Source organism: Pungitius pungitius, chromosome 7, assembly GCF_949316345.1.
Source record: "Pungitius pungitius chromosome 7, fPunPun2.1, whole genome shotgun sequence".
Classification (NCBI taxonomy): domain Eukaryota; kingdom Metazoa; phylum Chordata; class Actinopteri; order Perciformes; family Gasterosteidae; genus Pungitius; species Pungitius pungitius.
Genome location: NC_084906.1, coordinates 15,436,542 through 15,462,378, shown reverse-complemented (window position 1 = coordinate 15,462,378; position 25,837 = coordinate 15,436,542). Strand labels below are relative to the sequence as shown.

Below are 25,837 nucleotides of genomic sequence, written 5' to 3'. Positions count from 1 at the left end.
AGAATATTATATACTTTAAATACAGTATGAATAACTTCATCACCTACTATAATGCATATTACTCTCCCTGTATAATCACCAGGAAAGCATTAGCACCTTTAAAACATACAATATCAAAGTACTCTTTTTAAATAAACTCTTGTTATATATTCTATGCTCTTGTGTCTTTATTTTCGAAAAGAAGGAACTTGTACTGCAGCTTCTTGTTCAATCTTAAAGAGGCCAAGTCTCAACAAAGGTGTAGTTTATTAAATTATCCAAACATTGTAAGTAAACAGTGAGTATATGGTCATGACTCTATTCACGTACATCTAAGCCACATCTGGATGAACACATACATTACAAAAGTCATCTTAAAATAATTGCTTATAACATATGTAATGGAAACTACAGAATTGGCAGAATTTTTTTGACATTTAGTTAAATGACAAAAAAAAGAGAATACAACTCGCAAAAGTACACTTGTACAATCCAAATGACTAAATGTCAACGTCTAGGTCACATGCTGACAGCGAGCAAGCCTCTTTGTGGCAAACTGAACCAAGCTGAAGCTGATACAAAACGACCAAATACAAAACCATTGACACTGCCAGGAAGATGTGTGTGTGTGTCTCGGGGGAAATCAAATTAATTGGACATAAAATCTGAAGACATGATGACTAAATATTATCGAGCAAGATGACGAGTTCACCCACGTGATGAAGGGGAGAGACGCTTTTACAGACCAGGCTTTGAGAGGGTTTCTGGTTAAAAAAAAAGGAGAAATCACCTGCATAGAGAGCTTTTTTTAATTCCCTGCTGCAAAGACAAGGAGGCAACAAGCAAGCAGCAGATCAAGTAGTATCAGATGGAGTTGAAACCTGGTCAGGACAGCTTTGTTGTTCAATACCGCACAGCTTCTGGAAGATACATCTAATCAGTGGACTCTAACGATCACCGGCGTTGATGAAAGGGAGCAAATTGTACCTTTAAAAAAGGTGTTGGCTTTAGCAGAATGCTTCAATGTTCGGAAAGCATTTTTCAGTGAGTGGAAACTGGTATTTGTGGCAATGAAAAAAATATTTTGTAATATTGCTCTGCAACAGAAACAATAAAGATCCAGTCAGAGTCTACAAATGCACTTATACCTGCCACACCAAAGCCACGTAATGTGGCTCCGTCTCGTACCTCCTGAACACATTGAGTTGATAATGTGAAGAGTGCAGAGCCAATGAGAGTTAATCCAGCAGCAGTGGAGCTGTGCAGGAGGCTTTGGTTGCGAGCACCCTGTAGTCATACATTCAGCACTTCACCACATCTGCTAGTAAAAGAGATACTGGTCAGCGTCATATTACAGTAGGTTCGGAAGTAGGTTTGGTTGTAGTTGTATATATTGCTTTCGACGTGAAAAGCTGAAGGCAAAATCATTCTTTTTAACATTTGGGTCACAGTCTGAATCTGTCGAGAGCGATAAAGGAACTAAACTGGATCACTGCAGCTGAGAGTTAAGGTTTTGCCTGCTATGAAAACATATCTGGCAATTTGTGCCAACATAATTAATTAAAGAGGTCCACTGCACTTAGGATTTTATAACAATCTAAGATTATGTATAGCATGGTTTATATTGGTCTTCAATTATATGCAATGCTGTCGTCGGCCAGTTGAAGGATTTATAGGTTCAGCAGTTCTGAAATCTATATGTTGAGCTCAGCCACTTTGCCTCAGATGTGTCTGGTTAAAAAAAAGGTAGAACTGGAGCAGGTCTGAGAGATGTTTCCACCAGTAATGCTGTGTTTTTAACTGCAGTCGTGTTAAAATCCGGTTCTTTTGGGATTCAAAGTGAATTCAAAGCCAACATTTGCCATGATTACTGTTTTCTTTGTTGCACTTTCACAGCATCCCAGGACCGGCAGTGAAGCGATTTCAACATACATTTATAAAATGTACCACTTTGAAAACACTGGCACAGTAGCAGAAGGCATTGAGGAGGAGATTTGATATGTGACATTATTTTGAATACAGAAGTGGCTGATTGCACACATCCGTCCGCACCTGCACTGCCAAGAAAAACCAATTTTCCTTTAAACGTAAACTCTGAACTATACATTTAAAGCTGAACATAACACAAATGCACAAAAAGCTCATTGCTTCCCCTTTTGTGACCAGGGCTGCTGGTCAATGACATCACGTTAAGGCGAGTAGCTGGTCTGAAAGGTTATCTCAAACATTTCCAGTGTTATTAAAGTCGTCTGCCGGTCTTCGAGGGGTGAAAGACTGCTGTTTCTTTCTAAGGTTTCACGGTGGAGGGACGGTAACTTTTTAAGTTTAACTGCTAGACAGTCGATGGTAAAAGTAGATGTAGCCCAAGTCTTTTGGAGGCCTTTCTGACAAACACACTTTGTGGTCGTTGTAAATCACCCACCTGCGGGGGAAAAAATACATTTTGTGGGAAGATAGCAAATGCTTTCAACGTTTCACTAATTAAAAAACATTATGTGAGGAAATGGGTCCATTTATTCTTTCTACTCGGTTTGAATGAAATAGACTCTGGTGGCATAAAACATTATGTAAAAAACCCCAAATATTTGCATTTAAAAAAATATATATAAACACATTGAAGGTTAGACCATGAAAAACATGACTGACTGGGTATAATCAAAATTAGTGTTAATCAATATTTTCTGAATGAATGAATATGCAATGGAGAAGCTGAGGGATACTCACCTCCCTTCCTTTTTGATGTGACAAACATAATGTCCAGACATTGTGGATGATCCCATGTGACTGATGAAAGCAAAGAGCTCGTAACCTGAAACGGGAAGCAACACAAATCAAATCAAGTTTCACAAATAGCAAATATCTTATCTAAAACATACAAGATTTCAAAATACTTTCTAAAGCCTTTACAAAGGTGAACACAGTACGATAGAAATAAATGTCGCTGTTTATGCTTCTGTGGGTAGAAAAGAAAATCAAGACAAATCTAAAATGCCAGGACGACCCGCGTTGTTTAATGGTATTTATGATCTCCCCCACCCCCCCACCCCCCACACTTTAGTTGTGCATTCATTCAAGTTTTAAGGTCCATCACAACTAGGCGAAAATCAGAAAAAACACAAAAAGTGAATCCGTCTTTACTCAAAGAGTTAAGGATTAAAATCCCGATAGAAACGACAGCGACAATCAATGAGATTATGCAGAGTCACTCACGTCCCGGGCCGTCTTTGACCCGCGGGCCCGACGCGTCTCTGTCTGGAGAGAGCGTGGCGTCGCTGTGCGTGTTGTTGCCGTTGGAGAAGGCGTTGTCATTAGTCTGCGTGTCAGCCGTGTCGGAGAGAGCGTCGCTCTCCTCCTGCTCCGGGTGGATGAAGATCCAGTCGAGTGCCCGTTCCAGGTTATTGTTCTGAAAGGGAGTTTTAAAAAGCTTGTTGTTATTCCAAAGAAGAAATGTTCATGTTCTATCTTTTTTGTTTGTTTGTTCTCCCGCATTGCTTCTTATATTTAATTTAGGTGGCTCCTCAAAAAAAACAAGGCAATGGTAAGCGTGACAGAGTCTCTTGGGCAGGTGTCAGCAGGTATATAAATTCTGCGCTAAATCCCCCTTTAAGGATGTTTGCTTTTAATCCAAAATAGAGGTGTGATTCCTGGATTAGTCTGTCTTGATTGGCTGATGGTGTCTGATTGTTTTCCATCTCTCACAGTCAAGTCACCAAGGTTGAAAAGAAGTGGCCCCTCTCGGCCTCACGGCTGCATCCACCTCATGAGGAATGTTATCTTTTTCCAATTCAACAACATTATGGATGTTTGTTGGTATTGGGGATGATGAACAAGGATGCTGGGTGTCTATTTTGGGGCCTTAATAACAGTCTGCAGTGCTTTTTTTTGGTGAGGGGGCAGTTTGACATTTGAAATGGGCCCCGATTCTCACATTTCATTTTTCATAAGAAAATATAATGAACTTGCTGCAGCGGCTCCTTTTGATTCACACGCACACACAAGACAACGCAATTTATTTGTTCTTTGCTTTATTCTAAACTCATTTGTAAGATGTAATGATAAAATGTTTGAATTAGTGTCCACATGCTGCTGGGACTATTGGTAAATAGTCCCATTTGCAATGAGAACACATCTTTCATCACTCTGACATGTTAAATTTGCAGTCTGTAAGGAAAACAAGTGCAGCAGCCAAGCCCATCTGGGAGCGAGCTGGGTTTTTCATCATCTCGGCCAAACTCCTGCTTTTGTCATTAACTTCATTCTTTCATTTTTTTTTTTTTTTTTGGAGCGTGATGGATAAATGGCATGAAATCACAGATCCTTGGCAGCGAATATTTTGTCATTAAAACCATTTGTACCAGCAGCGATACAAATGAGCAACAGTTTTCACGCTTCTTCAATAAAAAATTTGGGTTGATTCCCACTAAAGGACCCACAGCCGCATCTGGCATCTATTGGAGGTAAATTATTGTGTAGCCTCGGGTACTGTCAACGATTTTATCTTGGTTGGTGCATGTTCTTAGTGTTGTTGTACAATATAGTGTGCGTTTTAAAAGTGTTCGTTCTGCACACCGTGCTTGGTTGATGTCTTTGTTCCATGTTTCAATCAAAAATGAAGTCGCTTGTTTTCACTCTGTAAAGTTCATGTCATATGAGAATTATTTACACGAAAGAAAAAGATACTGTCAGATGTCTCAGTTATCGTGACTTTCACTGCACAATGACTCACCGTTCATTTCTGCTCATTAAAACAAAATCAATGTTACCACACTACAGCAAAGGATTAAAAAAAGAAAATGTGGAACAACAAATGTAAAAACTCCTGAAATGGAGTTGATTAAGAATAAATATTCCACTGTATAAAAACACATGTTTGGGATTTAGACTCCCTGCCTGCTAATGACAAGTATCAATCATTTTTGACGTGCACTGACCGTGGCTTTGAGTGCCTGGATGCTGTGAGTGCGGGGGAAGCCCATCGAAGTGAGGATGGAGATGCTCTCCTCGGGGGGCGAGTTGGCCAGCGGGGAGGCCCCCGTGGGGCTGCCGCTGGTGGAAGGACCAGGATCCATCATGGAGGGCAGAGCGAGAGGTTCTGCAAAGTCTGAGAAAAGAGGCAGGGAGAGAATAATAGTGAGATGCCGTAGCTCTCATTATGCATTGTCGGTCAAAGATAGCAGATTCTAGAGAAGTATTTTCTGTTTGTTTGTCATGGCGAAATGAATATTAAGTCTAAACATGAAGTAGAAAGTCTGAAATAATAGGCTGAAGTATATTATGGGGAAAAAAAGTTTGTTTGTTCCAAAAATGTCATGAAAAAAATTATTTGGTTACTTTCCCATTTTTAAGTGAACTTCAATGCTCCGTCCACTTTCAGCAGATACAAGTGAAAGTAAAGTGACTCTCAACACAGGAACAAGGGCACTCTTGATGTAATCACCGACAGAGCTTTCATCAACGTCCCTGCCATCAAGTAAAATGCTGCCCACTTATCTCACACTTCTGTGTCCATCTCAGCCTTGTTGTCTCGTGTCCTTTTGATTTCCCATATTATGGTCGTTTGTATGCGACAAGAAAAATACTGACTTGCCGTGAAAGAAATTCGAGACAGAACTGAACAGCTTATATTTGCACATTAAGTGAATTTTTGCTATGAAAAAAATAAATAAATAAAAATTACCTTCAAACACAACCTTTGACCTTTTTTAGTTTGGGTTTAGATATTATCAAAGCCTTCAGTTTCAATAAGATATGTGGAAATTAACCTCTTGTAAGAAAGTATCATTGTTTATTGATGTAAATGCAGCACTGAAGGTTCACCCAGGTTCAGTCAACAAGAGATCCATCTGAAAATGATTAGGTGAAAGGTTTAGCTAAAAGGCGACGTGATGTTAATTAGAAAGTAATGAAGCCAAACAAATGTTGGGGGGGTAGGAGAAGTATTCTTTGTGCAGCAGGCAGGGAGGGACCGTTTTACTGAGGTTATTGAGCCTGAATGAAGCGCTTTCTGCCGATGCATTAAGCCCATTTCAAAACCAACAGCCTGCTGTAATTTCCCTCCACTGTAGAGGCCCTTTACAGCCCAACAGGGAAATAAAAGTGACACGAGTCAATGCCTCGGGGGGCCGTCTCCTCTGCTAAAAGGCTCAGCCAGACACAAAGTCAGCCTCGACAAAGTTTCTGCTGAGGATCACACACGTACACAAACACACACACACGCTCACATAGCGATTAACACCTGCAGTACACAAAGGGATGCAAAAGTCTGAACCTTGCAAAAACAACTTAACTCTAATGGAGGAAGTGGAGAAATGACGTGTCACTTTGAATTACCTTTGTGCTCAAAAGGTCCCATACAAATAAACTTGCTTTTGCTTTGTGCACGCGCTGCAGAAATGTCTTTCAGCAGGTCTGCACAGACATTCTTTTGCAGAAAAGACTTATTAAAAAAGGGAGAGAACTCTCAGTGCAGCTGCTGTCCTGATTATTTGTCACCAGTATTTTGGGGTTACGGTTTCTCCTTCAACTCTCAACACTCACTAAACGCTCTCACACCGTCGCCCTATTTCTTCTTCTCATGACTATTTGGCCTTTCATGATCATGAGATCCGTACCGTGGATTTGGGCAATTCTTTTTCATTAATTAAATCAATTATTGGACATCGTTGAAAACAAAGAGGCCAGATATTTCTAAGGACTCAAACTTTTTACTCAGACTTTGATGTGATATATATTCATGATCAATTTGTTTCGATCTCTTCATATTTACGTGGCATTTGAATGCCGTAGTGTTCCCTTACCGGGCTCCTCCATGTGGGCTATGATCCAGTTGAAGGCCATCTCCGGGCCCATGTTGCCGGTGTAATAGACGGCCTTCCTGCAGGCCTCCAGTGGAAAGCCCATTTCTGCCAGCTGCATCACTGCCGCCTCGTCTATTTCCGGAGCTGTGGACACGAAGGACCGACATCAATTACTGAAAACCTAGCTTTCAGTTGACAGTACTGTGGTTGGTATCTCTTTGGAGCTCATTAAACAAAGAGACCGTGGGAGAATAAAACCCCGGGGGGGGGCGTCTTTATTGGGGGAAGATTTATCAAGGAGAAAAATGAGAGCGGGCCAACATGAGCAGCCGCCCGAAAAAAGTTTGTTGGGAAGTTAAGAGCAGCTGCTGCACCTGCACAGGTATACGTGGTCATAGGTTTAGCTACACAGCATTAATCAATGCTTGGTTTCCAAAATACATTTTCTATGGCTACAGCTTTTTCATATAGAAGTAAGATCTGTTGAACATGAATGAAACACTCACAGTCTATGGAGCCCATGGAGTTGTCTGAAAGAGGAGAAGAACTTATTTGAGGTGACGGCACACAATGAGATCACACACACTATCACTGTGTTTGTTTTTATACACTTACACTTGCATTAATACAATAACAAGTAATATAGAATAAAGCCGGGGAGTCTTTACCATAGTGAATAATAAACGGCTGGATATATTTCTGTAAAATGGACACAGCTGAATAAGTTGGCCTACATGGTGACTCATCGCCATAGACGGGGCCGACCAATTAGATGTTAGAAAATACTTGGGTGGGGAGGGGCAATGAGCAGATCGCCCCAACTCTACGCAGGCACTCCAATTACAACTTGAGCAATTCCTACAACAAAACAGAACGCATTCTCCAGTTACCCTCCTTGACAGATCATGGTTCATTTTAAATAGAAAAAGGATTGCATTTTTCTAGTTTAATCTTGACAGAGACAATCAGATTAGCAAAGAAACAAATCAATATCTACACAGGGTTTTAATTGTTTGTATTGTGTTTCAAAGAAGAAAAATAGAATTACAGAAAGCCACGATGAAAGGTTTTTCTTCCATTACCTTAATGACCTGGAATAATTGAGTGAATGGATGAAACACCAGCTGATGAGAAATAATGTGGTTCAACCTGCATACAGGAAAACGCATTTGGGCTGTACCGTGTAATCAATAGGAAGCACTGAGGCTTCTTAGTGATCAATCGCTGCTCAAGCTAGCTGGATGATCCTCATCATATGGAATGCATTGAAGACATCACATCATTTCCCAAAGATTTACACACTGGTACATGTTTAAAACTCACGTTCTATAGAAAGAAGAACACAACGAGAGAAAATGAAAGATTCAAATAGATGAAAACTACATCCAGACAACATTTAGGCGTATTTTATGCAGCGGTTTTACTGTGAGCCTCTAACATAGCTGTACAGTTTGCTGCTGTCAGACGTAGGCGATTTAATGTGACAGTCTGGACATTTTCAACTAAAAGCACTCCTCCAAGAAGCCATTACCACGTCTTTGGGGGTCTGAGGTAGCAGGAACAGCACATAGCAGTCAAAATATTAAGGCTTACTCAGACGTGCATGTTCAGGCCTCACTTTAGTCGAGTTTCCTGTTCTTAGAAGCAGCGGCCTAAACGATTCTGCAAAGCTCTCAGAGAAAAAAACCCTCCAAAGGTCTGTTGATGTGTGGGTGCAAAGGCTGCTCGCTGATGTTACTCTGACTTATTGTGGGTTTGGAGTTTCGGGACGGCAAAGAACACTCTGTGCTTCACGCCTGCTAAAATATTAAGGAAGACACTGATAACCTGATGTAGCTGAACTTTGCAAACAACGGAAGAAGGGACGGGGGGGGGGGGGGGGGGACGAGAATCGCAATCACACAAAGAAAAGAAAGACAAAGAAAGACGAACTGAAGGAGGGACGTTGCAGTTAGAGATGGGGAGAAAAGAGGCTCCGCATGTCATGCTGGAAATATAACTAAGCATCAAGCATTCTGATGCAATAAAGTTGAAAGAAAAGTAGTACATTTTGGGCTGCAAAATGCACTTGCTGGCTTTTTTTTGTAGTGCATTACAAGGGTATCTTATGAAACCATTCTAACTGATTAGGCTTAGCCACACTGTGAACACAACATATTTTCAGTAATTGATTGAGCATGCCTTTTCCTTGGGATTCCATTCAATATACCCTTCAGAGAAAACCTGGGTGGCTTTGAGCCGAACATCATATTAGAGACAATTTCACGGATCATTTGTCTCTGTCACAAAAATACCAAACACCCCCTGAAAAGGATGTTAGGAAGCCGCTTTGGAACAACATACATCTGAGTTAGCTCCCAAGGCGGCACTGTTTTTTTTACCATTACTTACTTTATTTACTTTATTGGGAACACTGATATACTGTCTCATATTGAAAGCCTTTTAATAAAATGATACACAATGTATCTGATTTGAGGGGACAGAATATGTTTGGCTAGCCGGGGCATTTTTTCATCTGGTGTTTGGAGAAAACGATGCCCTTTAAAATGAACATGGACATGGGCAAAAACTGTACTTAAGGGCAGTGTATTTATGGCAGATTGTGACTAGGGGATCATTCTCTGTAAATTCTGGGTTAGAAAATGGATGAACTGTCTGATTTGAAAGCAGAGGAATAAAGAACAACACGGCAGATTAAAGTGGAAAAACATTTCCTTTACGTGATCATAGTTGGGATGTAGTAATCCCAAACGGGATCGACATGTCTCTTAAGACAAACATCTGTATCTCTACACATACAGACATGAATATAGTCACTTGTTCAGTACCTGTGGTGTCTTCTGGAAGCACAATGGGAGGCAGGAGGTCAGGCAGCTCCTCTTCACTCGTCTGCAGCCCAGTAGCCCGAAGCCTGCTCAGATCCAGGAAGTCTGGAACATCAATGGCCAAGTCTATACGGGAGTAGACATGTATACAACTTCACTGAGGAAGGCCTTGAGATTCATGGTGATCAGAGAGACAAGTCTCCTTAAGCAATGGTCTTAGTATACATACTTACAAGGGGAGAGTCAAGGCAGTATTTTTTTATTTTATTCTTTTGAGTTTATTACTCATTTCTCAGCACATGTATTAATTGTTCTTTTATCAAGGGGTTGGTTCATTTCTTCATGAATTAGTTGCACTTATTTTGAAACACCTCTCACGGATCCCATTGAGGTTTAAAACCTTGTGGTTGGAAGTCATGATCAGTGGGAAGTGTTTGTGTAAATTACACAATGGTCATATTTCATTAGTGAAAACTGCACAGTTTAAACATTTTTTACTACACTTTTGTAGTCAAGACACTACATTTTCACTTCATAACTTGCTGTTTGATGGTGTCCTCTGCTGGACATTTACAGCACTACAAATGTCAAAACACATTAGTGACGTAGAGGTTTAAATCAACAGATGGTTACCTATTTTCTTTGGCACCCAGTCAACCCCAAATGTGAATTTCTTGATCTGCAAAACCAGGTACTCTGGAAAGGAGGAAAAACGGGAAGTTCTGCAGAGGAAAATAAAAATAATAAATTAAAACAAGGGAATTTAAAAGACCTAGAATGTCTGAGGTAGTGAAAAACCACATATTTGGTGCCCAACAACAGGTGGACCTTTGCTTACTTCACCCCAGCTGATTTGGCCTGCAGGGCTGAGCTCCAGAAGTTGGGGACGTTCTCCGGCTCTGTGAAGGCCTGCAGGCAGGCGGTGAAGGGGATCCGTGCTGTAACCGGCTCGGGAGGAGCCTGCGTGTTCTCCTCGGCCTCCCTCCGCTTGGTCTCATATGCCACCAGCTCCTCTGGGAGAATCACAACAACAAGATAAAGCACATTTTGAGCAGCACAACGTGTGCACAATCTGCAAACCGCCATGGTGTTCTGCATTCAAACAGGCTTGATTTGAGCAAAATAAAGTGCAATACAAGTAACATTTTTATATAAAGAAATGGTTCAAGGTGTTGTGTGGCTTCTGATAATAAGTAAGCATCCAACGAAGACAATCATCTGAACCACAGTCACGAGATCATGACCATGAGAAGTAACTTTAAGAGAGAAACATGTCCTCCATCACTCCAAGCCTTCCGTTTGACACACGAGGACCTTCTGTGCCCTTTCAGAAAAGGACCCGTTGACTCCCCAGCGGCTGATGCCACCGGAGCCCAGCGGCGTGCAGCTGCGTCGAGCCGAGGCTCCCTGCTGCAGCAGATCAGGTTTGTGCGTGTGTGTGTGTGTGTGTATGTGTGTGAATGCGGCGGCTCCTTTTACCTCGATTGGTGGCCGCCTCAATGGGAGCCGGCAGCTGGATGCAGTAGTCCACTCGTTGCGTGTAACGAACCCGACGTGTCTGGCAGCACTGAACTCGCTCTTCCACCAGGAAGCGGAAGACGTCGCTTGGGTTCTCTGAGCCGGCACTGTTCCTCTGCGAGACGACAACGTGCACGGAGTCAAGAGTTTAGTTTAGGATATTATTTGATATGGTCCAGGTCGAAACCAAATTTCCTTATTCAAAAACACTGCATGCCTGGAGCAGAGCGGTGTTGAAGCTTTACATGTAGCATGAACATGTGAAGCTTCTGTGACATCACCGCCTTAGGTTGCAAATTCAACCGCATCTATAAATCTATTATTTGCTTCGGTCCATTGGAATGACTTCAGCCTGCTGTTTGACCCACATCTCTTAATGCAGTCATTTATAACGTAGATGACTCAACTGCTTCAACTGACTGCACAACCGAGTGTTTCATCAATTTAGATTCGCTGAGCTCCTTTGTGTCTCCTCACTGTTATGAACAGGGGTCACAGAAGTTTACACTGAAAGACAGTGATGAAGGACAGCATCCGGACCTAACACACTGGTTCGCGCCGCAGGTTTCTGCAACACAGCCCTTCTATTCTAAGGGATAACAGAAATACACAAGTTATAAGTTGACTCAGGTGGAGTATGCAGACTGACAGAGAGAGAAGAACTCGCTGCTGTGTGGATAACTAAAGATGTTTACAGTTTGCAGACAGCTGTAGAGGTGAGCAAGCGGACCAAAGCAGGGTAAGAAAGTAATGGCCTTTTTCTGAATGACAGCTGTGAGATTTTGACAGATTATGGAACACACTAGAAATGAGGGCTTGGCGACTCTTGGCGGCATGTTGTTGGGAAAGTGTCACGGCTGTGGTAAAATAGGAAGCATTATCTGCCCTCCTTGCGGAACAGATATCACGGAGCTATTTATATCCAGGTTGAGAAAGACACGTCACAGCGCCTCATGTGTACGTACCAACCAAAGAGAGTGAGCTGTGTCTAGTCCAAAACTGACCCTCCCCTCCGGATCAGCTGCCTGACCATGTGTGTCAGGGGTCAGATGTAGCTCAGACAAGAAAATTTGACATTTCACATCCCTTTTTGTAACATTAACTACTAACTAAGATGATCTAATGAGAACATTCACATGCAGCCATGTGCTCAGATATAAATATATAAAGACCATGAAATGACCTTCCAAATACTGCAGTGAACAATTACTTTAATGAATCAACTGCAAACCAGCTGACAAAACATCTGGACTATATCTACATACAGCAACTTCATATTCATGTTCATTCAACAGCTTCTAATAACTCAACGCGTGCTTTGTTGACATGAATGTTAACCTTGGGATGTCAAATTCATTTCAACGACACCTCTCCACATTAACACTAATCGTATTTTTGACGTGCACCGGCGGGCTCTCCTCACCTCCACCAGGTTAACGATGTGCTGGAAGAACTCGTGGGCATCTTGCTGTCTGTTCGAGGACAACTCAGGGTGTCCCCTGCTGACCAATGCCTTCAACATACGAGGAGAGACGCCTTTCTGCTGGTGCTGGGATGACAGCATTCGGGCATCACACACATACACACACAATTAAGTTAACTAATTGATTAGTTAACGAATCCGCAGACCCATAAACGCATGTAGTGGAGAAAAAAAAACAAAGGTAAACATTTTCAAGTAAATTACAACCCAGAAATTGCACTAGAAGCCAACGATACTTCAGGGAATGAAGTTCACTACTGCCAGACAACCAGTCTTTGTGCTATTAGCCAAGCTAATCCCATACTAGGCAAGCTGCATAATGTTTATTATTAATTAATAATACATAAATCCAACATGGACACATACCTACATCACCCTCTAACACTGTGTGGGTCTTCTGGCAACACTAAGGGTATCAATGCCACACAGGGTGAGGGGAGTGGAAATAACTTCAATGAGAATAAATAATTGCAATAATACTTCCTTAAAAACAGACTGACCACAGCATGCCAAGAGAAGCCCATTCACAGCTGTCAATATATGTCCAAACATGACCCCACCATCACATGTGTAGGAGGTGCAGGATCACAGCTATCAATTACTGCGGCTTGGAAGCTTAAAAGAAGCCCGCGGCTTACAGACCAAGTGCTTTCACCCATTATGCTTTAATGGCTTTCCTGGTTGAAAAGGTAAGTATTACATATCATGATCACTCAATCTGTGAAGCATTACTACCGGAGAAATACCAAAACATATCAATTAACCAAGGGCTCAAACGATTACATGACGCACAGGACTAACATTAAGCCCAGCTTATATTTGTGATAATATTGAGCAGTGTGGGGAATTACCAACAAAATACAGTATACAGCTGCATTCATAAAAAATTTGGGTTGCATATTTGACAAGAGCTATTTTCAGACAAAAGGGTCACAAAAAAACTTGAGAATTTATTTAAAAATCACATTTTACTTTTGTTTCAATCTCCGTAGCTGTCGCGATTAATAAGCTCAGGTGTATTGACAACATTCAATATTTATGTGTAACCAGGGAAAACGTGATTGAAAGTGATTGAACTCAGCTTGGACTACAGGAAAACATGCTTCTGTCCGTTATGGACCCAGTTTGAGTGCTGGACATACCCAGTGTGATACCTTGTTTTCTTCCTTCATCACCTGTTCAATGAGCTCAGATTTCATGGGTGGCTTGGAGTACTGGCCTGAGAGCAGTCCATGTCCCAGTTTAGCCCTGACGGACAAAAACAAAGAGGCATAAACATTTCAACATATTGAGAGTCTTCTAGTGTAGTTTGGCAGATTTTTCATTTCAGTCATCCAATGGTGGGAAAACTGTAGCAGCGTCAGGTTTAACCAAGGAGTAAACCTAAAGTAAAAAGTTCTCATATTTATACAATATAATAACAGGACGGTCACTTCGCCGATTTCAGTTGCATTACTACATTAATTATGACTTATCTTAAGATCAATGTAAGCTTGAAGTGTTGTTTCCCACATATTAGGAATGATAAAAGCGGTATTGCCAGACAATCCACTGCGACCATTCACTTTCAGACCCCTACGGGCAGTTAAGGGTATGTCTTTGAACAGTTGGAGGAAGGCAGAGTAACGTCCGTGTCTGGCACTGTGCCTCAGAATATGGCACATTTGCTGCTTCACGTATCTTGATATGTGTCCCCTGCCTTGCTCAGACTTGTCCCCATCATGACCACAGCACCTGACCGACCTCTTGCAACACGTTGGCTTACGTGACACGTGTTTACCAGAACATGACGGGAAAAAGCCCTTCGACAAACAGAATGTGTTATTTGTTAGCTGTACGGAGATTTGCAGACAAGACTTGTACCTTTGATTAAACTGCGGAGTCATAACCTGGTTATCTCAAGCAGATACAAATAGATACAAATCTGAATGATCTCTCCTGTTACAGAATCTACTTTGCTGCTGTAATCTTGGAAATGTCCCCGCTGTGGGAGTAATGAAGGATTAGCGTCATAATGTCACACTGCATCGTGTAACATTGGAGTCACTTACATTTGTGTGGCAAAGTCCTGGCTGGGATCAAGGGGGGAATAGTCAAATATCCTCTGAAGGTTACCCACATACCTGAAGATCAAAACAAAACGTCACGGGCTCACCTCGGACGGAGCTCATGGGACGCAGAAGCCACACAAGACGATTCCAAACACATAAAGACGTAGTATCACTCTGAATAACTCTACATTTACCATCACACCTAATAACCAGACCTAGACAATCTATAAATAAAACAATTAAAGACTTCTGTCAATGATTAATAATACTTTGAAGTAACTAAATCTGCATTGCAAAAACAACGGCATAGGTGGCGCATATTAAGTGTCAATCGGCTCATCACATTGCAAAGCATGGAGCGGTTTGGGATTCAGCATCCAGTCGAAAAAAACAATTTGACACGCTGGAGGATCGATGAGTGGATGAGCCACTCTACCACAATTTACATAAATAACGGAAATAAAAGCCGACAAACCAATTGATACATAGCTGATAGCATACTGTACAAAATGAATAATGTGCTTCCAACTAAGTGAAAACTCATCGCCGTGTACTCACATCCTCTGGAAGTCCGGGATGCTGAACAGGACCTGGATCACCGTGCCGAGATAGCAGCTGTTTCCCAGGTTTTTGACGCCTGTGTAACCAGAACCGAACACCGCTTTGAGCTTCATGCCCGACTCTTGGATCACCTCCCATTCACTGACCCGCGGCCGGGAGCTATTGTCTGTGTGGTGACCGTTCTCTGTCTGCAGGGAGAGAGAGAGAGAGAGAGAGAGAGAGAGAGCTTCACTGTGGAGCCTAACATACTGTTTTCTGTTCACAGCGTTGATAACTTACCTTTTTCTGCATCTGTAGCATGTCGATTCCAAAGTGTGACAAGTGTTCCGATATGTGAGGGTCCAACACGGCTTCCTCCTCCTCAAATGAGTAGACATCTAAAAGCAGAGGGTCAGTTGAATCACTAAGATGGGCTCGCTTTTCTGATCACACTCCCCAGAACAAGCTTAACATAATATGGCTCCAAAAACAATTCCCCACACAGTTAACCTAATCCGAAAATGATTAGATCTATGGATATCATCTTGAATGATACCATTCAAACACAATATTATACAATTATAGCTACCGTACTGTTTTGTCCATTAAAGATATTACAAACAGTATAAGGACACTTTACCTGAACATTTTTGCATTGGTAACACTAGAACAATTTAAAGGACACTGAGTGACTGAAGAACTCCATCTAATAATTTAGATGGGCTTATAATCTAATAATAAGTGTAGATAATGAAGTCCTGTGTCTCCGACCTGCTCCGTCTGGGGTGATGGTTTCCATTTTGACAGCCAGGGGGTATTTGGTCTCTTTGAAGTGGTCCAGCGCGTGGCCGTTGCCTCCGCTGCCATCGAAGAACCACTTCCCACAGAGCACTGCTCCATCTGTCAGGTTCAGCCACAGGTTTTCCCTCATCTCGCACTTCTGACACTTCCAGCCACTGATGGCAAAGAAACAGTCACTCTCTTTACTGTTTACTGTGTTTTTAGTTGTTTTTTTTTAATCCTGCTGTCTTAGTGCCTTTGTACCTGGGTGGGATCCTGACCCCATTGTCCAGCTGTCTGAGACTTCTGGCATGTTTGGACACCTGGATCTCCTCCTCCCAGGATTCAAGCTCCTGCTTCTTGTAAGCTGATGGCGCATTGAGCACTGCATCACAGGCGATGGTCACCTGGACGTCGCAGAGGACAGCAGAGACAGAATGAACTTCTGGAAGTGGAATTGATTAAGGCCACGTTAAGAAATATGCTGTGCATCTACTTCCAAGAACCTCTGTCTCTTTTTTAACAGTGAATTTGTCAGATATACACTTATTTTTTTACCACTGCAGAGACATTAAACGTCTATGAATTAACCTTAAATGCAGGTAATCAATAGCGGTTTATAGACAAGACAATAGTGGACGGGGAAGACGGGATCAATCCAGCATTGGAGACAGGTGTAGTGCAGAAACAAACCATGCAAAACAAGAAGGGTGGCAAAAGTGCTGAGACACGTATAAAACAATTTGATAATCCAAACCCGATGACATGCATACACCAGGCCTTGATGAGAGTAGAAGCTCAAGCTACTTAATAAATGTGCCTCCAGAGAATCCCAAGAATCATCACTATCTGCCACCGAAACCCATCCAAAAGAAAGCATCGTGGTGAGCGAACATTTGAGCTTTCACAGAATATAATATACTGTTGAGTGCGGTGTTCAAAAGCGTGTGACCAGGAAACACAAAGACAGTTTCAACGTTAACAAATAAACAGAGTGTGGCATGGCGGCACTTCAGGAGCGAGCACTGAGTGCCCCCTCCTCATCGCACATGCATGGAAACACACAGGAGCTCGTGCAGCACCGACTCACTGACCAGGGCGGGTAACTCCTCAATATTTGGTAAGGGGATCTCGAAGTGGTCTGGGAAAATGACCAGCTTGGCCTCGTCTTCGTATTCATAGTCCTCTCCGTTAAAATCACGGTTTAGCTCTAAATCTACAGGAGAGGAAGTACACATTGTGTTACTGGGTTGTTACTCTATGTTTTCGTCTTTTCTGCTCTCAAAAAAGTGAGGTCTGTACTTTTGTTTTGTTCCTGCTTTGTTTTTGTAGTCAATATCATAATAGTTAAGAGGGGAGTGAGATAAAAACAGATCAACGCTCGAACAAGAAAATCACCAATCTTTTTTTTTTTTAACAGTGACTTCATAAGATGAGGATGACGCTTTGGGTAACATGATATTTTATTTCTGTAGAGCTAAATTTAGCCATTTATCAGACAGTCTTCTCACCAGCAATTTATAACGTTACCGCTGAGAAGTATCGAGGACGGCTTGAATCTGAGCAGCTAGAGTACCCTCATTATGGATTAGATAATTCCACTAAATGGTCACAATTTTCCTCATTGATCGAACTGCTTGATGTTTTCTAAACGTTTGGTCTTTAAAAGCATCACACTATCCCACGATGACATCGTATTTAAAAAAACCATTGGTCCAAACCCAGAGACATTTAGTTATAGTTTAATGGATACATTAAATCCATTTTATCGATCCAATTAAAATTGCGGGCAACACTATTTGGGGATTGTTTAATGTTTTTTCTATTCTCTTTGTATGTTTTTTGGGTCTGTCTGTCCTGTGAAACAAGGCCATTGAAGACATTATCCAGGGTTGTAAGATTAAATGGATATGTTTCCGTCCTCTACTATGACAGTACGGTCGGCAGCTACATCGAGTCGCTCATGATGATATATTAACAATTATCCAACGGTGGAAATTCACAATTATGAAACGTATTATGAGTGTTTCTCACCGCGGCCTGCAATATAAATTCCTTTAATGGTCAATTCCCACAGCTCAGTCATCTAATCACTTAATGAAATGACATCAACCTGTTGGGAGGGTAAATCTAGAGTCTCTCTTAAATTACTCCACACGGAGTTGTCTGTTCACTCCAGCCTAAAGTCGTGTAATGACTCATGAGAAACAGCATCATAGGTTATCCCTGACAATGTTATTGTCCATGTCCAGGGGTACACGCTCAATGAAGTCATTGGACTGGTATGTGGATGACGTTGGATACACCAAAGATCCAAAATGGACGACAGAGAGAGAGTCGTCCTTGCTGGATAGTCAGATGTCAGGTGTTGGGTGGACCTCATTGGACAGCAACCATCGAGAGGCCCTGGGTAGTAAGTCCATCATTAGGTGGATGAGGATCACACAGGAACAGCAATTACATTGAGGGTGAATGGAAGGAATTCCTCCCCCTGGCCCCCAGGCCGGCAGTGGGGAGGGCGGGTCAAAGACACCTGGTGCTCGCCGAGGAGCGTCACTGCTACAGTGGAAGTGTGTCAGAGAGGCTGACAGGTGGAGGCAGCTGAGAGCCCCCCCCCCCCACACCCACACACACACACACCGAGGAGGAAGAGGGGGAGGAGGAGTGCACCCGGTTTGATTTGGAACAGCTACCAACCACATGTACAAATAAATGGGCTATACTTGGACCACGAGAAGAGAGGTCTCATGGGAAATATCTGCCGCGTTGGGTGAAGACGTTCTGGAGGGGCAGGTGGCGGGTCACCACAGCGTAACAAACAATAACAGCAGCAGGACGAGCTGTTCTGGGCCATAGAAATCACAATTGCTGCGCTACATTTATCCACATAATGACTATTTACTTAAAATAAGATTTTAAATAAGAAAGATTCATGAAAAACAATGGTTAAAGATAAAACCAGTTTGGTTATGAAACCTGAGTGTCTGCTTTGGAGCCCCCTCTTGTCAGATGAGCAGTTAGCAGTTCCACCAAATCAACGTTTCCTCTAAGCTCTTTTGAGGGTTTACAGGTAAACTATTTATGTCAAAACTTCAGGACTAAAGCAAAAAACCTGCAGAGAAAGGTAATTGTGTCACCCGGACCCGCTACAACATTATAATGCTTTAGTGTTATCTAATGTCTGTGAAATATATAATAATATATCACTCAGCAACGACATTTTTCTGAGTACATTACTTTTGATACATTACTATTTGCAAATGCAAATTTCTCCTCTTGCCTTTGAGCATTTTCAAATAGTACAGTTGATACTTTTACTTAAGGAAGCTGTGTGTGGGGTCTTTTGAGTCCTGTGCTCACTCCTCTTTCAACAAGCTTTCTTCTTTAACTTGAATTATTTACTAAATTATTTATGAGGAAATGAGTCACTTGATTTTTCAGCCTCAGACATGAGTTTATGGTCTCCATCTCTGGTTGTGCGTATTCTTCATTACAGAATGATACTCAGTTGTAAATGATGGTCCCGATGATTATAAGGCAGGCTATGCTTAGGGCATGACTACTGAATGGATCACATTCAAAGACATTAAAGTTAATTGTAAAATGTTCCTATTCTGCGTAGCGGTAGACATCACCCTCTGGTGTCACTTTCTGGTTCTCATAAATGAAACCGCCAAACCTCAAACCAATAAGTGACCTCACGGTGACCACCTTTCTATCTACAGTCGATGGTGGTGGGCCGCTGTAGAAACATGGCGGGGCAACATGGCGGTCTTGGTGGAAGAAGTCCCGCCCCCTTTATTGATCCGAGGGGCTCTTCCATGCGAAACGAAAACAACAATTACACTTTCAGGTATTTAGTTGAAAAATATATTATTCCACTTGCCGATTAATACTACTAAATCCTGCAGTCTGGTGCTTTAAGTGAAGGGTCTCAGTACTTCCTCCACCGCCGCCTGTAACTTACCTAGAAACACTTTTCCGTTCCTTCGTCTGGGGATGGCGCCTGCTGCTGCTCCTGTGGCTTTCTGTGGGAAGCAGGGAGGAAGACGTTAAATTGGATCAAAGAGCCCTCATCCCAATGAACGCATCTATTAAAAAACACCTTTGAAGATTTCCTTAGTGAAATGCTGGGAAAGGGTTTCGCCCCCTGCTGTGACAGAAGGTGCAGATGGTGGTCATTTTGAAATAGACGCTGGATGTTCCAAGGTCGGGTTACAAAGGCGTGGGGGGAAAACCCATCCGTGGCATGGTCACAAATGAAGACTGATTAATGAAACTGATGCACAGTTTGAGTTGGAGACGTGAGACGGACAGCATTCACGTTACGGTCAAGCGTTGTGTGTGCCTGTCTTTTTTGATGATCATTTTTCTCTCCGGGAAATTATTAACAAACGGGACAATATTTCACAGATCTATAAATAAACACTTTCAGTCTGACAACAACAAAAAACGTATTTAAAAACACCAACATTGTTGGTGAATCCAGATGAGCAGATGAAGAGGAAAGACCTGTCAAAGTTACTGGCAGAAAAAGACCTCCTTGCCACCGACAGGTTTGCGATTAATCTCATCCCCTGGTAGCTGCCTTCCGTTCACGCAGCAGGGAGGAGGAGGAGGAGGAGGAGGAGGAGGAGGAGGAGGAGGCGATGGTGGCAGACGGACAGAGAGACAGAATGCTGACACACTTGAGACCAAGTGGACTCGTGGGTGGGTGCAGCGGGGGTGAAGCAGACACAGGAGCCTACAGAATGCGAGCAGCTGTTTCAGGCCCGATCTCGGCATGGAAATAGCAGCTCTTTACAAAGCTGCGCTTATCTCAGAGCAATTAGAGCTGGTGAGAAAACACGGCAGCAGCTTTTGTTGTTAACCAACTTTTAAATAAGTGGCGGCTTGTTTGGGATGATGTGGGGATTTCCATTCATTTGTTTTCCCACAAAGAAAAGGTAAAAAAATGTTTATACATATAGGGATGGACAGAAAGCCTTACACTTTAACGCAACAACCTGTTAAAGTTATGAAGTTGACTTAATTCCAACAACAAATATGACAAACATAAATGTCTTAATATGTTTTTGTTATTTGTCCACCGTGTGTACTGATATAAATATATTCTGTTAAATTTCTGAAGTACCATTCAAAAAGTTGTAATGATTCTTTATTTTATTCTATATGTTCCCTTAATTATTATCCTTAATTATTTCAATGGACGTTTCTAGGACCCCACTGTATCAATTGGTAACAAATCATATGGAAAATATGTTAAATTAAACTTTCCATTTAAACCCAAAAAATAATCTTTAATTTAGTATTTTAAACTTTGGTATATAATACAATGCTTGCCTGCAAAACAATTTTGTATTCATGACCGGACTAAACATTGAATTGCTGGTAATTAATTTGCATGAACAACTCAACAACTTCTTAGGATATTATAAGGAAAGTTGGAACTGTGAAATAGGTTAGCGATTTGAGCAAAAACAGTAGGGAAGGTTAAGTAATTTAGAAGTAATTTGGGCAGCACAGATAGATACAGAGCATAAAACATATTAAGTGTTGTGGATTACACGCATTTGACCTCCAATAGTATGAAGCGAGCAAATTTAACTTTAATTACTAATGTTCAAAGTAATGGCGCGGGCCCAGGTCACTCAGTGTTTAATCTAAAGTACCTTTAAATGCAGCATCAGACCAGTGATCCTTAATGACACGATCTAGTTATATTAACAATCCAGATGTTTGCATTACCTCAAAGCTTTGTTAAAGGAAGAATGGTTAGTTTAATCTTCCCTGTTTAGTATTTACAAGCAGTGTGCAATAACATTTAACAAATGGTTTATATCACACCACAATATTACATTACATTTAGCTGACGCTTTTATCCAAAGCAACTTACAATAAGTGCATTTCAACCGTAGAGATACAAACTCAGAAGAACAAGAAACAAGAAAGTGCAATTTCATCGAATAAGCCGTTTTACAACTTGTTATAGAAAAGAGCCATTATAAGTACAATTTAAGTGCTACAATTTGTTAGCTACACTTATGATTGTATTAAGTGTTACTTATAATATAGTTGTAAACTGCTATTTCAAGTAATTATCAATAATATTATCGTATAACATATGTCCAAAATGATAACTTCAACCACTTATGGGTGGAGGAGTTTGAGTTGTTGGAAAATACATTTAAAAACATTAGTAGTGTGTAGAGCTGCAACTAACGATTATTTTAATAATCGATTCCTCTGTCGATTATTTGTTCGATTAATCGATGAATCGGATAAAAAAATTAAAAATGTAAAAACATTAATTTCCAACCCTTTATTGAAAAATAGAACTGACTGTGCACTTCCTAAATATGTTTTGCACTAACAGATTGCTCCTTGAACATCCCTAAGTAAGCAAATAAAATGGACTAACACAAAAAACATACACACATCGCATGATGTATACTTTACAGATGTTTATTTACAGCTTTAAATATATTAGGCACAAAATCATGAATCGTTGCCGTGGTGCTCCCGTGCCAGGCCATATCGCTTTTGCATATCTTACAATCAGACATGTCAACCCTCCCGAATTTCAAAGCCCCTCCCGAAAATATCCCGGACCGACCTTTCTCCTGATTTCCACCCGGACATCAATTTTGCTGCACCATCCGTCACTGGGCGCGCTGTTTCAGACCGGACAATAATAAAGGTTACACCTTGAAGTTGAGCGCGGCGATTAGAACGTAAAACTACTGGCGCTGCAAAGAAAACCGCAGCACCCCCCCCCCCCCCCATTTCAGTGTGAAATATTTAGATCGCATTGGCTTCTCTTCCTCCGCATGTTTCAGAACAGTAGTACGTGTCTCTCCGATGTTCTGCTGCGCGAGCGCTCAACTTTTTTTTCCCCAGCTCTGCGCGGCGCGCGCAACTTTCTTTTAAAACTCAAATAGTCGCGCGACACAACGAATCGATAATGAAATTCGTTGCCAACGCTTTTAATAATCGATTCTAATCGATTTCATCGATTCGTTGTTGCAGCCCTAGTAGTGTGTCACAATCGAGTGTTAACATACTGATTACACATTTTCTTGATCGACCCTTTTTTAAATTGTATTTTTATGTAATTGAGATCCATCTATAGCTGGCAGAAATCTGCCATATCATTGAAACAAAATGTAACATTTGAGGAATGTTTTACAAGTTTTATTAGTTGGAACCACTTTATCGTCGGTGCTTTTGATCTTTTTCTTCTATTATTTATTGATATCTTTTTTACAATCAGTTTAGTGTTACTCACTTTTATTTTATGTTGTTGCTTTCTTGTGAATGGATTCCATTTGTTGTTGAAAAAATACAAACACATTTTCATTTCTCTTTCAATGTCTCTACAACAGATTGAGGTCTACGGTGTCATTGATAGCAAAGCCCTTTGTAAAAATGAATACGTAACAGCACAATGCAAACAAAGGTGTACTTCATGCTGCCTGCTAAAGGCGGCGCGCGTGTGAAACGTACCTCTTTGACGTGTCGTTTGAGGTGCATGTAGACGCTCTGTCCTGTTTTGCGATAATGTCTCTCCACATGTTCTCGTCCAAAGCCCAGGAATGTGTTCATGCACACATAAAGCCCTCCCTCCGACTCCTGCAGGCCGGAACAAACAGCGGCGCGAGGTGAAGAACGATCAACGCAGCAGCACAGCAAACACGTTGAAAACCAAATGGCACATCACAAAAAATCTACTTGACTACATTCTCTCACCACCCTTTTCACACTGCCTAATTTTAGAGTAGCTGAGAGGCAGCTTTATACCTAATGCAGTGTATTTAATATTTCCTCACACAAGTATTTTAAATCTGACTTGGTGAGAATAATTTCAGTAAAAGCGAATCACTTTTTGTGACAATTAAATCTTTTGGGGTTTATCAAAGATGAGGCTTGATACTTGCTAGCCACAGCTGTGGAGCGTTCTCTTTGTGGGGTACCACTGGGCCTCTGGCCTGTGTTGGTTATGAATGTTATTTTTTTAATCAATTCATTGTTTTGCCTCATTTGGACCATGAATCTCAAATAAAGTTTGACTATTCAACACACAGGCTAAATCTGTCATGTGACTACCTGGTACTAAAACAACACAACATGCACTGTGGTAATGCAAGTGAGGGAGATGTGCCAAGGATTCGGAAAGCACCTTTTCAAATACTCTTCTGCTCCGACACAGAAATAATATCTCACTTTAAAACAAGAAAATGCCTGCTTTTTTCAGTTTAAATTTAGGTTAAGTTATTGTACGGGCCATTGTCTTAGCCAAAATTTTGGGGGCATTGAGGAACACGTACGTAGGTTAAAAACACACTAACCGTATTCCTAATGAAAGTGCTGGTTAGTGCCTGTATTGGCTGAGGCTCACACATGTCACATCATCACATAAATACAGTGGGACCTCCTTCACAGAGATCTCTTTAACTGTCACACGTGGGTTGTTAGAGACAAATCACATTATGAATACCTCTTTAAAAGTAACATAAATTTGCAATCAGTCTTGGCCTTAGGAACCACTCTGGTAAATGTAGAAGTGGCCCACAGTGACATATGAGCTTCAACAGTACAAGGACAAAAATAAACCAGCCCTCGTCGGGCCAACATGATGAACTCCAGACAGCTGAGTCACCTTTAAAAACAGTTTCAGTCAATAAAGTATGGGTTTTTTATGATGAATGTTGATGCAGGTAATGTAAATTCTCACTTAAAAAAAAAAATAACAACAACAAAAACAAGATATGTATGTTTTGACAGTTTATCACTGTCTAAATTACAGAAGAAATAGAGCAAAATCAAAAGTCAATTAATATGTTATGATTTTTTATTTACTCTCTAGTGATACAATAGCATAAAAACATATCACTAATATGAAAAAGGCCTTCACAGAGACACTATTAAGTAAACACATACCATAGTTTTTACAATACCACGGATAGCAAGGGATTGGTCATGATCGCTCATTAAAACAAATTGGTGAATTTAAACCGTGAACAGACGTGAGTAAACAATGATGGAGACATACTATCAATATTACAAATTTCCAGCTACCAATTTTTGACAGACCTGACCAAAAACGACCCTAAAGGGGACTGGAACTAATTTTTTCCACACACAACAACAATAACGCACCTGCAACCAGGTCTTTTAAAGCCTTTTAAGACAATTTCGAGTCAGCGTGGTGTATTTATTTGGTGAACTGCACCGTCTTCCTCTCCCTGCACAAAGTGAAACCCCCTCCATCCCTCTCTTCTGAGACGTAAACAACGTTCAAATATTCATTATTCTCTCAAGTCCAAGAGGCAGGTGTCCATGGCGACCCACGAGCCCATTCTCACACACGCACACACACACACACACACACACACACACACACACACACACACATTACAGCAGATTCACGTGCGCGCTGTTGAGCAGAGACAGGCAGCATTCAGACCGCCCCGCCGAACCCGTCTCTATATGCGCGTGTGCGTTCGTGCGCGTGGGCGCGCGGGCACCTACCGGGGAGTCGAAGGAGAAGGCGCACTCGCTCTTGTAGACCCTGTCCCCCGTCCTGGGCACTCTGATGGTGGGCATGTAGGGGACCAGCAGCTCTCCGAGGTCTGCAGCCATCTTCGCATTCCTGCTCCTCGCGCCACAGTGCCGCGGAGCCGCCGCCGCAGCGCTGCCACACGAGAGGATGCTATTTTTAAAGACCTCCGTCTCTACATTCCTCCATCAGAGGGGATGTGACGCAGCAAAAACATGAAAAATAAAACAAGAGGGGGCGACGGCTGGTCGCGTTGTGGCGATGAAAGCTCGCGAATTAAAACGTTTTGTTAGCGTGGCTGCGGC

The 25,837-nt window shown here is 41.7% G+C and overlaps 1 protein-coding gene across 3 annotated transcripts; it reads right to left on the bottom strand.

The window, feature by feature from the left end:
- Positions 1–227: 227 nt before the first annotated feature.
- Positions 228–25,837, bottom strand: usp13 (ubiquitin specific peptidase 13). Of its 3 annotated transcripts, none has more exons than XM_037468918.2 (21): positions 25,505–25,837; positions 23,480–23,605; positions 19,941–20,001; positions 17,068–17,189; positions 16,238–16,380; positions 15,965–16,149; positions 15,494–15,591; positions 15,212–15,402; positions 14,654–14,725; positions 13,757–13,850; positions 12,543–12,668; positions 11,081–11,234; positions 10,440–10,614; positions 10,235–10,323; positions 9,605–9,727; positions 7,283–7,306; positions 6,777–6,920; positions 4,911–5,080; positions 3,190–3,382; positions 2,704–2,788; positions 228–2,401 (listed from the first exon to the last, which is right to left on the bottom strand). In XM_037468918.2, exons 1-21 carry the CDS (start codon positions 25,613–25,615, stop codon positions 2,305–2,307), a joined length of 2,583 nt encoding a protein of 860 aa, XP_037324815.2. In that variant the 5' UTR covers positions 25,616–25,837; the 3' UTR covers positions 228–2,304. The 3 variants fall into 3 exon arrangements, with proteins under 3 accessions (XP_037324815.2, XP_037324817.2, XP_037324814.2); XM_037468920.2 differs by having other exon boundaries at positions 13,778–13,850; XM_037468917.2 differs by having other exon boundaries at positions 13,745–13,850; positions 25,505–25,835.

Coding starts and splice junctions, on each gene's coding strand:
- usp13 (XM_037468917.2), bottom strand. CDS start 25,615: ATGGCTGCAGACCTCGGAGAGCTGCTGGTCCCCTACATGCCCACCATC. Junction 16,381..17,067: donor TTGAGGAGTTACCCGCCCTG/GTCAGTGAGTCG, acceptor TGCGACGTCCAG/GTGACCATCGCCTGTGATGC. Junction 13,851..14,653: donor CAGGACTTTGCCACACAAAT/GTAAGTGACTCC, acceptor TTTGTCCGTCAG/GGCTAAACTGGGACATGGAC.